The sequence below is a fragment of the Silene latifolia genome, unplaced genomic scaffold (genome assembly GCF_048544455.1).
Source record: "Silene latifolia isolate original U9 population unplaced genomic scaffold, ASM4854445v1 scaffold_491, whole genome shotgun sequence".
Lineage (NCBI taxonomy): Eukaryota > Viridiplantae > Streptophyta > Magnoliopsida > Caryophyllales > Caryophyllaceae > Silene > Silene latifolia.
In genome coordinates this window covers 43801-56481 of record NW_027413405.1, presented here as the reverse complement: position 1 = coordinate 56481, position 12681 = coordinate 43801, and the positions used below count along the sequence as shown (strand labels likewise).

Below are 12681 nucleotides of genomic sequence, written 5' to 3'. Positions count from 1 at the left end.
TCTTCTACAACATTGTCGTTACTTTCCCCTATTTTCTTCTACATTTTCTGCCTTTCCCTTTCTCATGCGATTTCAGTTCTGCATTTTCCGCCATTTGCATGCTGTTTCAATCAGTACAACAACAATCTCATTTCCACCTCTCATTCTCCCTCTTTCAATTGTAATATACTCTTCAGTTTCATTCACCCTAAAATCTAATAATTTACCCTATTAATTCCTTCCTATTGCTCATCTTACGTCTACTACTACTTATTTTTTAATTTTCATTTGATTTTCCTGATTGATTCTTATATTTTCATTTTTCAGGACATCCCTACAAGAAATCAATCCGAAAAGGCAAGTTATTTGTTAATTTGATTGTGTTGTTTCGAACAATTCTGAGTATTAAATATAATTTACCAAGTACTTCAATATTTACGAGTGCAGCATTGCATGCAGATGAAGAGGAATGATAAAGTTGATGTTCATTTAACAATTGTGAACGCCTTTATTGTCATCATTCAACTCCCTGGTAGGTGACTGAGGTTTGTCCTTAATTTTTAGTTATTGATGATGAATGGAGAAAAGTAATCATGCATGTGTTTCTTTCTTGGGTAGCTTCATTACTTATAATGGTACAATGATATCAGTCACAGTCTCACAGACTCACAGGTGCCGTGTTGTTTTCTTTGTTTGTATTTATGTTTACTTTTTTAATTATTCGCTATACATGGAGTGGAAATTTGTGCTAATTCGTTATCGGTTGTTGCGAATGAAGTGAGACGGATTCTGGGTGGATTTTTTTTGCCGCTTTTCTCCCTGCTTTTTAATTTTTTAACTTTCTTTAATTTTTATCAGATCTTTAGCATTAAGATTGTTATCAATGGTCCTAGACATGAACCAGACAGAACCTAAAAATCTTGATGTTCTGTTTTTTCTTGTTTGTACACTGGTAGAAATGGAGACTTGTCAGCTCTTGCAGTTCGTTTACGGGGGATCGGAAGAGGGATATGGAGAGGCTAACTGAAGCCTTTGATTCCTCTTTGTTTCTGCTTACTCCCAGGCATGCTTGAATGTCGAGATGGCTGGTGTGATTCTTTATGAATTACAAGAGAGTACTTCAGTAGTGTCTAAAAAAGCAAATGATGGACTGCATGAAGTTGGTATGTTATTGTCGGACCTGTCGTTTGAAGACGAGAATTCAGTTTTCCTTGGTTTTGTTAATGTTGCATATATTTTATCCACAAACATTTTCAGGGGTTGCTGGAGAAGAATGTGTAAGATCAACATTGTCCCAAGATGAATCTTTACGAACTGAGAGCTCGCATCAATGTGAAAGAAAATGATACGCATGAGGAAGTTGTAGCATTCCTATTTCAAATGCTTGGGGATGGGTTTGAACTTGACATGGAAATTACTAATGAAGTTCTCGGTGAGTTGCCTTCACTATGGAGCCACATTGTTATTTGCATGTTACTGTTGTTGCGGAACTTCAGTTATAGTGTATCTTGCATTCTTGCCTCATATGTTTCTCTCTGTAATTAGGGTGATAGTTTAATACTCTCTCTCTCTCTCCCATTTATATACTCCCTATTTAACTTTGTGGTCCATAATATCTACTCCAACCGATATTTTCTCAGAGTACATAATAGCTACAACTTTCGTAAACTTATATCTGAAACATCGATTGACAACTAAAGTCACATAGGGATGATAAATTAGGATGGATGCAGTATATGTCATATTAGCGAATTTTACTACGGCTTTTTTTCACACAACTGAACAGCCATCATAAAATGTTCTTTTACTCTCCTTAGAAATCTCTCTTTGTTACAGTGATGTCTATAAACCATTGTGTATCTTAGGAAGTACATTTTTCTTTTTGTAGATTTCGGGTGACAAATTTAGGCTTACAGAAGTTAACTCTTTATTTACATTTTAAAGTCGGGACACTTAGGAATTATAGGAGCCTCGATCCTGCTTCAAGGAAAATGAATTTAGTTAAAGCAAAATTTGTTTGCGTTCAAGATAATACACATTCCTTACATCTTGAGCCAAAGAATTAGTAGAGATTTGTAGTACAAACTTATGTTTTAAACAAGCTTTCCTTATTAAGCATATGAATTTCAGAATAACTTGGTAGCTTCCCCCATCCGTTTATCGTTTTTATAGTTTCTGAGAATGCTAAGGTTATGAATCTCACGTAAGAAAGTTTCAGTATTTTTTTTTTTTTTTTCTGAAAACTGTCATTGCTGCAGTTTGAGTTTTTATCTGTCTGTTGCTTGACTTAACTCAAAGTAAGAATGTGCTCATTGTTGTGTCTTTTTTCTATATGATATAGCATAGTATATAACGTAGAATGTGCGCTAAACTTGCAGACACTTGTGTCTTTTTTCTATATGATATAGCATAGTATATAACGTAGAATGTGCGCTAAACTTGCAGGCACTTGTGGATATGATCTGGAGAAGGTAGGGCTTACATTCATTTCAAGGTCGAAGATATTGGTTTGAATTCTAACCTTCTTTGATATTTTAACCTGTGGGGTATTGGATTTTGTACATGATGGATTGATTCGAGGTCCTTGTTTATCTTGCTTGACTTTGAACTTATTAATTTCTTTCTGATGTGATGTTCCATTCAATTTTCTTAAAAATAGAGTATGGAAACACTTGTTGATATATAAGCTTCGACCCTAGAGAAGAGTGATGATGTTCTTTGCAGATCTGCCTCTACTGAAAGCGTAAGTTCCAGCCTCTAAAATTAAAGCAAGAATAGCTTCTTACCGTTTCAGTATTTCTTGGGTTTAATGATATACATCTCTATAGAGATTCTCATTGAAATTCTTGTAACAATCTCAGGAAAGCTATCAAGACATTAGACCCTATTACTGCTATGAAAAGTCGCCCTTAACAGATGATCCTGGCCCGAGGTTTGTTGTTTCCCTCTTACTCATTTAATCTACAACAATTATTTGGGTTTGCTCTTGCAAAGGGCATCAAATCTAAGCAATTTGGATGTATCATTTCCCGACTTGATTTCCTTTTTTTCGATTTGATATTTCCTTTTTTTTATATATTATATATATTTGCATGCCTATGATCGGAGGACAACCAGTGGTAGCGAGTGGCTTTTGAAAGTGATGGCCCTTTATAGTTGGTATTTTCTTGCAGTGTTTTTTAAGGACGGAGGTCGGAGATCATCGGTATCACGACGAGGAACGCCGCCAGCAATGAACACCGGCACTCGTGAGGTAGTGTCGTCTTAATTACCTCTTTTGTATCTTCAAGCTTATACGATTATGTAAATCTGTTACATGCGTCTGCCTGGTGGTATCCCTTTGGTCCTGGAGAGCATATTGTTGCTACGGGTAACATTACCATGCACCTATTTTTGCTTTAATAAGAAGGCTTTTTTCATGGGTTCTGACTGCTGTCTATCATTCAATTCTTGAAGATATTATGTGTGGCGGTCTTTAAGTTTGTGGAGTAGCCGGAGAACAATGAGGAAATGCAAGACCTGAAGAAAAAAAAAAAGAGTCAAATTTAAGATTATGAGTCTGAAGGTTAAAGAAGGGACATAATATGCGCCCGAGTTGGTGAGAATTCTCATCCAAACAAATTTCGTTTACAAGCCGTAGATAATCTTATTACTTTTCAAAGATACTGTTTTCTGCCCTTCTATCTTTTGTGGTTTTATTGCATGGTTTATACTTTTTGTTTACGTTTTTCTTGAGTTTAAATCTAGGACTGATGTGATGATTACAACTTACGACCTACGACATTCACAGTTTTAAAAATAAACAATGGATCGTATCCAGTGGAGAGTGGATTTTTTCACTATTTGAGTTGGAGTAAAGTTTCGATCCTTAAGGGTTGGGTTGGGTTCTGACAAAGATAGTTTTCAGAAGTTTCTGTTTGCAACTGAGCTGTTTGATTGCCATTTATTTGCCGTATGGTGATCAGATTAAGTATGTCCTATCTCATGTAGCTTTCATGTTTTGTCACAAGCTATATCTTCATCTATAATACTCAGTGGATTGTGAATAGCCTGCCTGGGAAGTATCTGGAAATGATTTGCCTATGTTTATCTAGACCGCGAATATTGTCACAACCTCAGATTCCTTGGTTAACTTGCTACACTTTTTCTGAATTGGGTGGCTGTTGTATTTCCCGTGAAAATTTACCCACTGACTTGGTAAGTACAGCTTGTATATTGGGCTATGAGTAAATGGAGCCTTCAGTCAAATACTCCTTGTTAGGTTGTTTGCCTGTAAATATGTGACATGGTAGAAGGTTTTTTTTTTTTCCGGAGGGGATGTCGTCCCTAAAGCTAACATGAAAATGTCGTGATTATTTTCATGTTATGTGGGTTATGTGTATCTGTGAAGGTTAATAATTTAGCACGTAGAACTTGGAACATTCGCGACATTTCAGTCAGATCTTATGTCCCTCGTCTTTTTCCAAACCAAATTGAAATGAGCAACATGGTTATGAATACCACCTTGCGCATATGCGTCGTGTCGTAGGCCCTTAACTACTGTTTCTTCTGAGTTGATCGTTTTACTCTATAACTTCAGCTATATCTTACTACTCTTGGCTTCTCTGCACCATATGATTGCAACATTGTCGAGGGTGTCCTTGGTCATCAGTTAAAACAATTTGTTATTGATGGTAACAAGGTTTTGTCATCAGTCGCAAGTCCTGAAATGAGGGTTGATGAGGCTGAATTTGAAGAGAACGAAGTCTATGCTATTGACATACTTGCAAGTACGGGAGAAGGAAAGGTAACGGTCTAAGTTCCTTTTTTATCGAGGACTTTGGGTTGAAAATGTCTCATATTTACCTGGGAAGTTTTCTTTTGTGTGTGCAGCCTAGAATGTTGGATGGAAAACAAACAAATATCTACAAAAGCGTCAAGGTTTATATTCAGTGAGATAACCCAAAAGTTCCCCATAATCCTTTTACTGCTGGGCATGTGCTGTTTCGCTTCACCTCTTTAATGTTTTTTTTTTTGTTTTGGTTACTTTGTGAGACCGTAGGTTTCTCTATCTGACAGGGCATTGGAAGAAAAGCGGGCACGACTTGGACTTGTGGAATGTGTTACCCACGACCTATTGCACCCTTACCCTGTCTTGCATGAGAAGAATGGTAAGTACATTCTCATCTGATCTCGATTACTTTGTAATGTGTGTCTGTTTTCATTACTAAAGTTTTGGGAGATTGTAGCGGGGATATAGCGCGTACATCTAATTTACCACTTTGTGTTAGAAAAAGGGAAAAAAATGGGAAGTTGATGAGTAAATGCTGGCTCAGTTGGGATGGTCATTTTGGGTGCATGTGTTGATGATTTATAATTAGAAACATTTCTATGAGAAACTATCTGTGTTTATTCGATACAGAAATGAATGTATATTTGCTGCCTAGGAGCCTAGGGATAGTAATTCTAATTTTAATTCTTGTCTAAGAATTTCATGGAACAAGCATGTTGATTTTCTGTAGGTGAATTTGTTGCTCATATAAAGTTCACTGTTTTGCTCATGCCAAATAGGTCGGATCGTATGACGTCTCACCCTTTGCAAGAACTGCAATCAACAAAAACAATCGAGGATCCTGAAATCAAGGCATGATTGGTTTTGTCCACTAAGATCAAGAAGAAATGTGTCGGCAAAAAGAAGAAAGGTCAGTTGATCGGTCATCCTTTTTGAAAATAATCCGAGTCTTGTGTGAGATTGCCCATCCCTTTTTTTTTTTTGCGGTTATTCATGTTTAACTTCCTTTTCTTCCAAGCAAGAAAGGTTACAAGCCCGAGGATGAGTCTGCTGCAGCGGAGCCAATGGATGCTTCTACTAATGGTGCGGCAACTGAGAGTTAGAATGTCAGTAACGCTTTCTGTCAAGTTAATTTTGATGAATCTGTTTTGGTATTTGCTTGTTGATGAGCAACTGGACCGTGTTAGTATGTTAGATTTTGATCTTTTTACAAATTTTATATGAGTACACTGAATTACTTTCTCTGTACAGTCGTGGATTTGTGCATTTCTTGAATATTTCCACCCTTATTTTTCCCGTTCCTTTACTTTTTAATCGCATTATTTACTTTCTTTTTATGCTCCTAACTCCTGCCACCCATTCCTCCACAAAGTTAGGCACAATCTTCTTTTTATAATTGGTGCTGGAGAGGGTCAACTTTCACCTGCTAAAACTTGTAGAACCATCATTGAGGTGTATAGCCTGTGTTAATGTTATTCTGTAAAACAATAGATTATTTCATGTGCATTAGGTTATGAAGATTGCGTCATACTGTCCTGCATATTTTGTTGAAGTAGTTGGTGATTTTGGTTAATTGTATTGGCAATTGTACGAATAAGGCTGCTCGAGCAGGTTTCTAATTGTGCATACATTTGATCCTACTTAACGCGCCTTGACTGTGACACCACAACTTTTAAACCATTTAAATTTAAAGCCAAGCCTAGGTTACTGGTATAATTGCTATCTTCAATGTAGTGCCGGAGCCACATGGAGTTCAGTGCATATTTCTTGACCAATGGTTTCTTATTTACTGGGGGAGCCACATAGAGCTCGTCAGGTTCTTGAGACCACCATTTTTTTTTTGTGTGTTACTTGGCTGAATAGTTGTCATCGTTAATCTTTTAGCTGATATTGCTTAACATGTACTGTCAGGTGAGCAGCGAGACAACCCTAATGTTGTTCGGCTTGATCAATGATGAAGTTCATGAAAACATTTTCTGGCCAGAGCTGTCATACCTGACTGATGAACATGGAAGTGAGTTATTGTTAGTGTTGCTCCTTAAATAGTTAGTGAACTATGAATTTCTATTTCCTCCAGTCTTTGTTGCTGAAAGTTATATATATGGCTTGTTCCCAGAATGTTTACTTCCGGGTGAATAACGACGAAGACATTATGCACTTCTGATAATAACTATGTTGTAAGTAGCACGACACTTTATTGAAGATAAGACTGTTATTCAGAATCACATGTCAAGTCATAGGGAGAAGAATGTTGGCATAGGCAAGGGTGCAAAAGCTAAGGAAGAAAAGTTAGAAGATCAGGATGTGTCAGTTTTGTTTCACGTCACTTTTAGTAAACTGTGACTTCTTATTTGTGAATATGAGTCACATAAAAGTATATGGGCCACTTAACAATATAAGCAGTCTTAAAAACAGTGTAACAAAAATTGTTAGCCTGCCTTCCTCCTATAATAAATCCTATAATAGAGTTTGATCTCTTCGGATGAGGGTTTGAAACAGGATAATGACTTGGCAAATGGGACGCATTCTATAAGCTAGAGATGGCTAAGATCGAACTGATTTCTGCCTATGCTAATCAAGTATTTTTGTTTATAAACCATACGTTGATTTCGTTTCTTTCAATGCTCACTACAGTCTTAAATGTATGTTGAACTAAGAACATTGTTCACACTGCTCCTGACAGGTTGTTGTCAAAGTGGAAGATTACAAGAAAGCGTTCCCTGATGCAATTGCTCATTATGCCTCCAAACTAATATCTCGTGTCAATGCATCTAGAGAAAAGACAACAAATGCCCTCAAATCCCTTTGTTGGAGGTGCAACGGTCTTCAAGTAGAGGTTAGAATAACTCCTCCTCTTGTTTTCTTCCATATACTTTGAGTAGATGATATTCATGCATATTCATACTTGTAAGAGTAATCTTGTCAAAGATGCTGTTGTGACAGTTCTTGATCTAGATTAACCCATTTATTTGACTATAAACTCCACCGACACACACATTAACCACCGAACTGAAAGAACAACTACCCCCTGTCTTAATCGTCCTATAGGGGCATCTGATAATATTATCATGAGAATTTTCCTCTATAATTTTGGTTGTGCTTCTTTTAATTAGTCAGGTTTTAATCTTCCATACTATTCGTTAAAGGAGGCATCACTTATGGGTGTAGATACCATTGGGTTTGACTTGCGAGTTTGCTCAGGAACGTAAGTACAGACATTGCGCTTTGCATTTACTTCTCGGGTATTTTCTCCTCTCTCACTTATTTTTCCTGATAAGCATCTCAAGTTAACATATGATGAACAAGTATGATCTTCCAGATGTTTGATTTTTTTTTTTTTATGGAATAAATCAAAATGGCTCACTAAAGTGGTTGCTCTTCTTTCTTTTGTGAAGTAGCGGTCCTTCGATGCAGTTCTCGACGCAATTTTCATCTTGGGTCATTCGAAATGCCTCTTTGTGTTGCTAACACAAGGGTAAGGCTGCGTAGATCCGACCCCCCCTTACCCCGCAATTTGCGGGAGCCATTGAGGCACTAGGGTAATGTTGTTGTTGTTGTTGTTGTAAAGCAAGCCACACCGGCAGTTTGATGCTAGGGGGGATTCATGATTACAATAATGCTCATGTAAAACTACCTTAGATCAGTATTTGCTCTTTAGGTTTTATAATAACATGATCAGAGCTGCAATATGTCTATGAAATGACAAGGATGTGCTATATGACATCAAGCTTAGCTTATAATTGACAATAAGGGTAATGAGGAGAGAATATCTATTATGTTTTAAGCTCTCCCTTAGGGCCTGGGGCACCAAGTTAATCAGGGTTGAATCTGGCAGTAGGAATCCACTTTGGGATCCTACACTCTCCAACAACATTACATCACTGCTTGAAAAGCTCCTGTTTATCGTAGATTGGTCGAGTGTACCCAATCTTATCTTATCAGTGTTTACTCTTTATAAAATGCCTACAATTGCCAAGCTAAGAAATATTACTTTTCTTTTACAAACTTACATGTATGTTAAATTCATTGATTGACGGCTTTGACAGAGTTCGAGTGCCTTAACATCAATTTCTACAAACTTGAGACAGTTCATAAATTTGAGTCTTTTGTCAATTGGTAGAGATTAGCTAGGTTAGCTGATAAAGTCATGGTGGTAGTACTTATAATATATTAATTCCCTGTTCAGAGTAATTATCAGTTCAGCAGATAGGAGAACAAGAGATAACTGGCACATGAATTTTCATGACGTACAAACTTCACGTAATTTATAGTCACCGTGGCCTTAATTTAGTGGCTCTAACAATAGCCAGTTAGTTGAGAAGGTGTGCTCTTGTGCTTGATGGAACTACCTGCTTCTAAATGGTTACGTTTTTATAAGGCCATTCTAATTTGTTATTAGTTTATTCATATTCATATCAAGTTGTTAAGTTACATGCACATGCCTTGCTACTTCTCCTACACTCTTTATCCATCTACTGCTATTGTGTTGGGCTCATATTTGAAGCCACTTTTCCATTGCCTACAACTATTTGCTTACTTTTCCGTCTACTTCGAGCGCTTAGCGGTACAACCGTCTGCATAAGGCGAGTTATATTTCCTGCTAAAAAATGGCTCTGAGCGGTTCTGTTGTTCCACATATTTAATTAAGGGATAAAAAAGTGTAGAAATTGGTGAGTGCTAGAAAGGCCAGGCTTTACTTAATTTGATAGGTCTACATTCCCTCTCTTTTGCAGATCTTTTGGAATTGTACTCTTGATCCGTCCCCATCACTATTCCCTGTGAGAACCTTGACCGGTTGCTGGTGTCCTTGTCGTTCATGCTCTATCCGGAGGTTCTCCTTGGCCCTTTCCCTATTTAGTTTTTTACCATCACTTTAGAACTGAACGGTAGTGATTCCTTGATAAATGAGCTGCGAATTCGGTGTCGTCTTATGTGTAAATTATTGGTGTGAAATGTGGTAGTTTTGCTATCAAGGGTACCATTCCTTTTATGCCCTTAAGCCTGTTCATGGCTTTTGTTCAAATATTTGGTTGCAGTGGATTTGACTTTTAAGCTTTTCTTGGGCTCTGATCAGTTAGTTTGAAGCAATTGGTTTAACTTATATTATCTCCCGTAAGGGGCAGACAATTAGATAGGTGACTATTGTGCCGGAATTAACGGCTGCTGTTAGGGTGTTTCACGGGGGCCAGCCGACTCAACATTTGTTCCACTTAAGCGATTAAACCAAAGATATGTTTATATACAGAGAAATAAATCTGTTATATGTCGAAACATTATATACAGACAAATAATAAATGGGTACTATTGTTTCGCTTCTAATCTTAATTGGTCGTATTTGACCTTGCAAACATGGTTCTGGCCAGGTTAGGTTTTGACAGTTTTAAGAGATAACTATGATAGTTGTCTACTGTAGAAGTATAAAATTTTAACTAATGAGAAAGTTACTTGAAAAATTCCAGTAGAAAAATGTGGTAAAATGTCGAAGTATTCAGTGAATCGGGAAAAAGGTGGAGAAAACAAAGTGAAAAAATGAAAATAAGAAGATTAGAGCATAAAGAATAGAAGACGATAGTGAAAAATTCTGAAATACGTGGGGTCTTATACTCTTAGGTGTCATTTGAAATGCTCATTTTATGAATAGTCTGAATTTGGTTGGATTTGGATTTGGGTGAAATCCAAATTTAAATTATAACATTTGCCAAACAACAAATTTGTGCCAAATATGGATTTGTAAATGAAATGTTGGTTGCCAAACAGACCATTAATGTCAGCTGGTTTTTATCTGGCTCATTATCAAGTTTATTTATATCGGGTTGAGTCATCATTAGGTCACGGAGTCAATTTTTTATTTACAGGAAATCTGGGTTGTGACGAGTCAACTTTTTTATGCTTTATCTGAGTGTCCAAAGATAGATACGAATTAGCGATGATGTAAGAAAGTTAGGCAAATATGACATTTGACCTTCTAGAACATAAATAACAAATTGAAACACATTAGTTGCAGTAACTCAGAAACTTTTGCAAATTATGTCTGTGTGCCTGCAACCAGGATCCAGGACGATGCTCTAGAGACTGGTGAACTCGATTACATTACTGGCGGTATGCATCAGCAATGCTCTCAATTCGCTCAAAATTGCTATCATAACCTACTTTTAGTACCTTTTTATACATCTTATTCTCATTTGCACTTGTAAGGTACATAGTAGCAGAAAATTTCCTAGCTTTGCCTGCTGTAACTCTACCAGTAAGTGTCCCAACTTTTCCTTTCTTTGCTATAAATGATTTAACTGAAATTGTTCTATAACCTGATTTCAAATATGGAACTAATTTCAACTTTTGGTGTAGATTGGATATGACAAGGACAGGTTGGCCATTGGCTTACAGTTTATAGGAAAGCCATGGTCTGAGGCCATGTTATTACACATTTATTCTACAGTTCAGGTATATCCATGATCTTTTAATGATAAATCTCAATTTTTTTTGTTGCTGGTTAACTGAGGCACAAGGGTAGTTGTAATGCTTGTGGATATTAAATTTATGCTGCAAGTAACCCATAAATGACTTCGCCTCCAAAGCTCTACTAAAACCTGCTAATCCGATAGCTCTACTTATGGATAATTTATTAAACAGTTTTGTTGGCTGTACGTTGATGTGTGACCAATCACAGACACAACTAAACCGATACAATCAATATAATGAAAAAACAATGCCGTAATAAACCTCGTTATTTTTCGTGCCATGGAGTATGGAGTATCATGGCGCCGTGATTCTTTACATTTACCATGATCAACACATGGAGTAAAGGACACATAAGGCTGTGTTTGGATACACACACACACACACACACATACATAGAGAGAGAGAGGATATAAATTTCTCTAAATCTTTCTGATTTTGTGTCTCTCATATTCCCCCCAACTCTCTCCATCTAAAACAAGTGAAATCACATTTCTTCGACGCAAGGCCTTTTTTCATAACTAATCAATGTCTTCATTGTATGCAACATTAGTAACTCGGGTGCCTAGGAAACCAGTTTTTGTCGTGGACCAGAATAGGAGACGGTGAAACCAGTGGTGGCGGCGGGCAGGTGGTGTTTAAAAGAGGCGAACAACGGCTCAGACTAATTACTTTGGTTAATTTTCTATAATATTTGAAGTTCATCTATTTTTTAAGGAAATCTAATATCTTGCATAGGCAAAAAACATAAGATACATGTATATGCCAATGATTGTTTATTAAAATGATCTTGAATGCAAGGTATTGTTGTTCTGTACTGGACTCTGGCGATAGTTTCAGCCACACAGTTGCCATCTATGAGGATTATGCCCTCCTGCATGCTATTTTATGTCTGGATTTGGATGGACGTGTTCTCACTGACCACCTTATGACTCATGAAGATTCTAACCGAGAGAGGATACTCCTTAACCATTGTGACTTTGGTGAGTGGATGAAACAGGCTTATGTGTCGATACTTTAAAGCCATGTGACCATCCAATGTCTTTTAAACACTTATGTCTCAATACACATATTTGCAATTGGGTCTTTAGCTTTCATGGTTCAAGAGGTTTTATTCTTAGTATAAGATGTGATTTTGCATATATATGCCTTCTGCTGATGGTGCTCGAATATTATTGCAAACAGGCAGTTTCATTCAACTCAAAACCCACCCCACTTTATAAAACCATTGGTCGATGTCTTCTTAATAGTCTCAACATAATCACGTATAATCAATACTTTGTCATGCACTATGCCCACCTGGAAGCAGTGAGAGGGCGAGATGTCTCATTATGTATTCTGACATTTCACTCTCTTCTTCGATTATTGTTTGATGATTTTGTATTACAAGTCGTATTTTCAAGCGATTTAGCAAGTTTGTTTGGGTAACCCTATACAAGTATATGATGGAACATGTCCCATTCTGTTTTGATACT

At 37.0% G+C, this 12681-nt stretch overlaps 1 protein-coding gene across 13 annotated transcripts; it reads left to right on the top strand.

Annotated features, from left to right (window-relative positions):
* Positions 1 to 28: 28 nt before the first annotated feature.
* On the top strand, positions 29 to 12348 carry LOC141639637 (ERBB-3 BINDING PROTEIN 1-like). Of its 13 annotated transcripts, XM_074448715.1 has the most exons (23): positions 29 to 336; positions 439 to 511; positions 1237 to 1411; positions 2425 to 2450; positions 2639 to 2722; positions 2841 to 2911; positions 3153 to 3349; positions 3436 to 3577; positions 4559 to 4765; positions 4852 to 4899; positions 5021 to 5129; positions 5481 to 5660; positions 5773 to 5856; positions 6485 to 6566; positions 6662 to 6764; positions 6867 to 7329; positions 7434 to 7586; positions 7897 to 7992; positions 9484 to 9581; positions 10800 to 10849; positions 10946 to 10994; positions 11096 to 11191; positions 11760 to 12348. In XM_074448715.1, the coding sequence occupies exons 9-12, from the start codon at positions 4688 to 4690 to the stop codon at positions 5606 to 5608; spliced, it is 363 nt and encodes a 120-aa protein (XP_074304816.1). In that variant the 5' UTR covers positions 29 to 336; positions 439 to 511; positions 1237 to 1411; positions 2425 to 2450; positions 2639 to 2722; positions 2841 to 2911; positions 3153 to 3349; positions 3436 to 3577; positions 4559 to 4687; the 3' UTR covers positions 5609 to 5660; positions 5773 to 5856; positions 6485 to 6566; positions 6662 to 6764; positions 6867 to 7329; positions 7434 to 7586; positions 7897 to 7992; positions 9484 to 9581; positions 10800 to 10849; positions 10946 to 10994; positions 11096 to 11191; positions 11760 to 12348. The 13 variants fall into 13 exon arrangements, 9 of the variants coding, with proteins under 9 accessions (XP_074304816.1, XP_074304820.1, XP_074304815.1 ...); XR_012542609.1 differs by having other exon boundaries at positions 4852 to 4952; positions 5038 to 5129; positions 5481 to 5856; XR_012542607.1 differs by lacking the exon at positions 6485 to 6566 and having other exon boundaries at positions 3153 to 3232; positions 4852 to 4952; positions 5038 to 5129; positions 5481 to 5856.
* Positions 12349 to 12681: the final 333 nt, after the last annotated feature.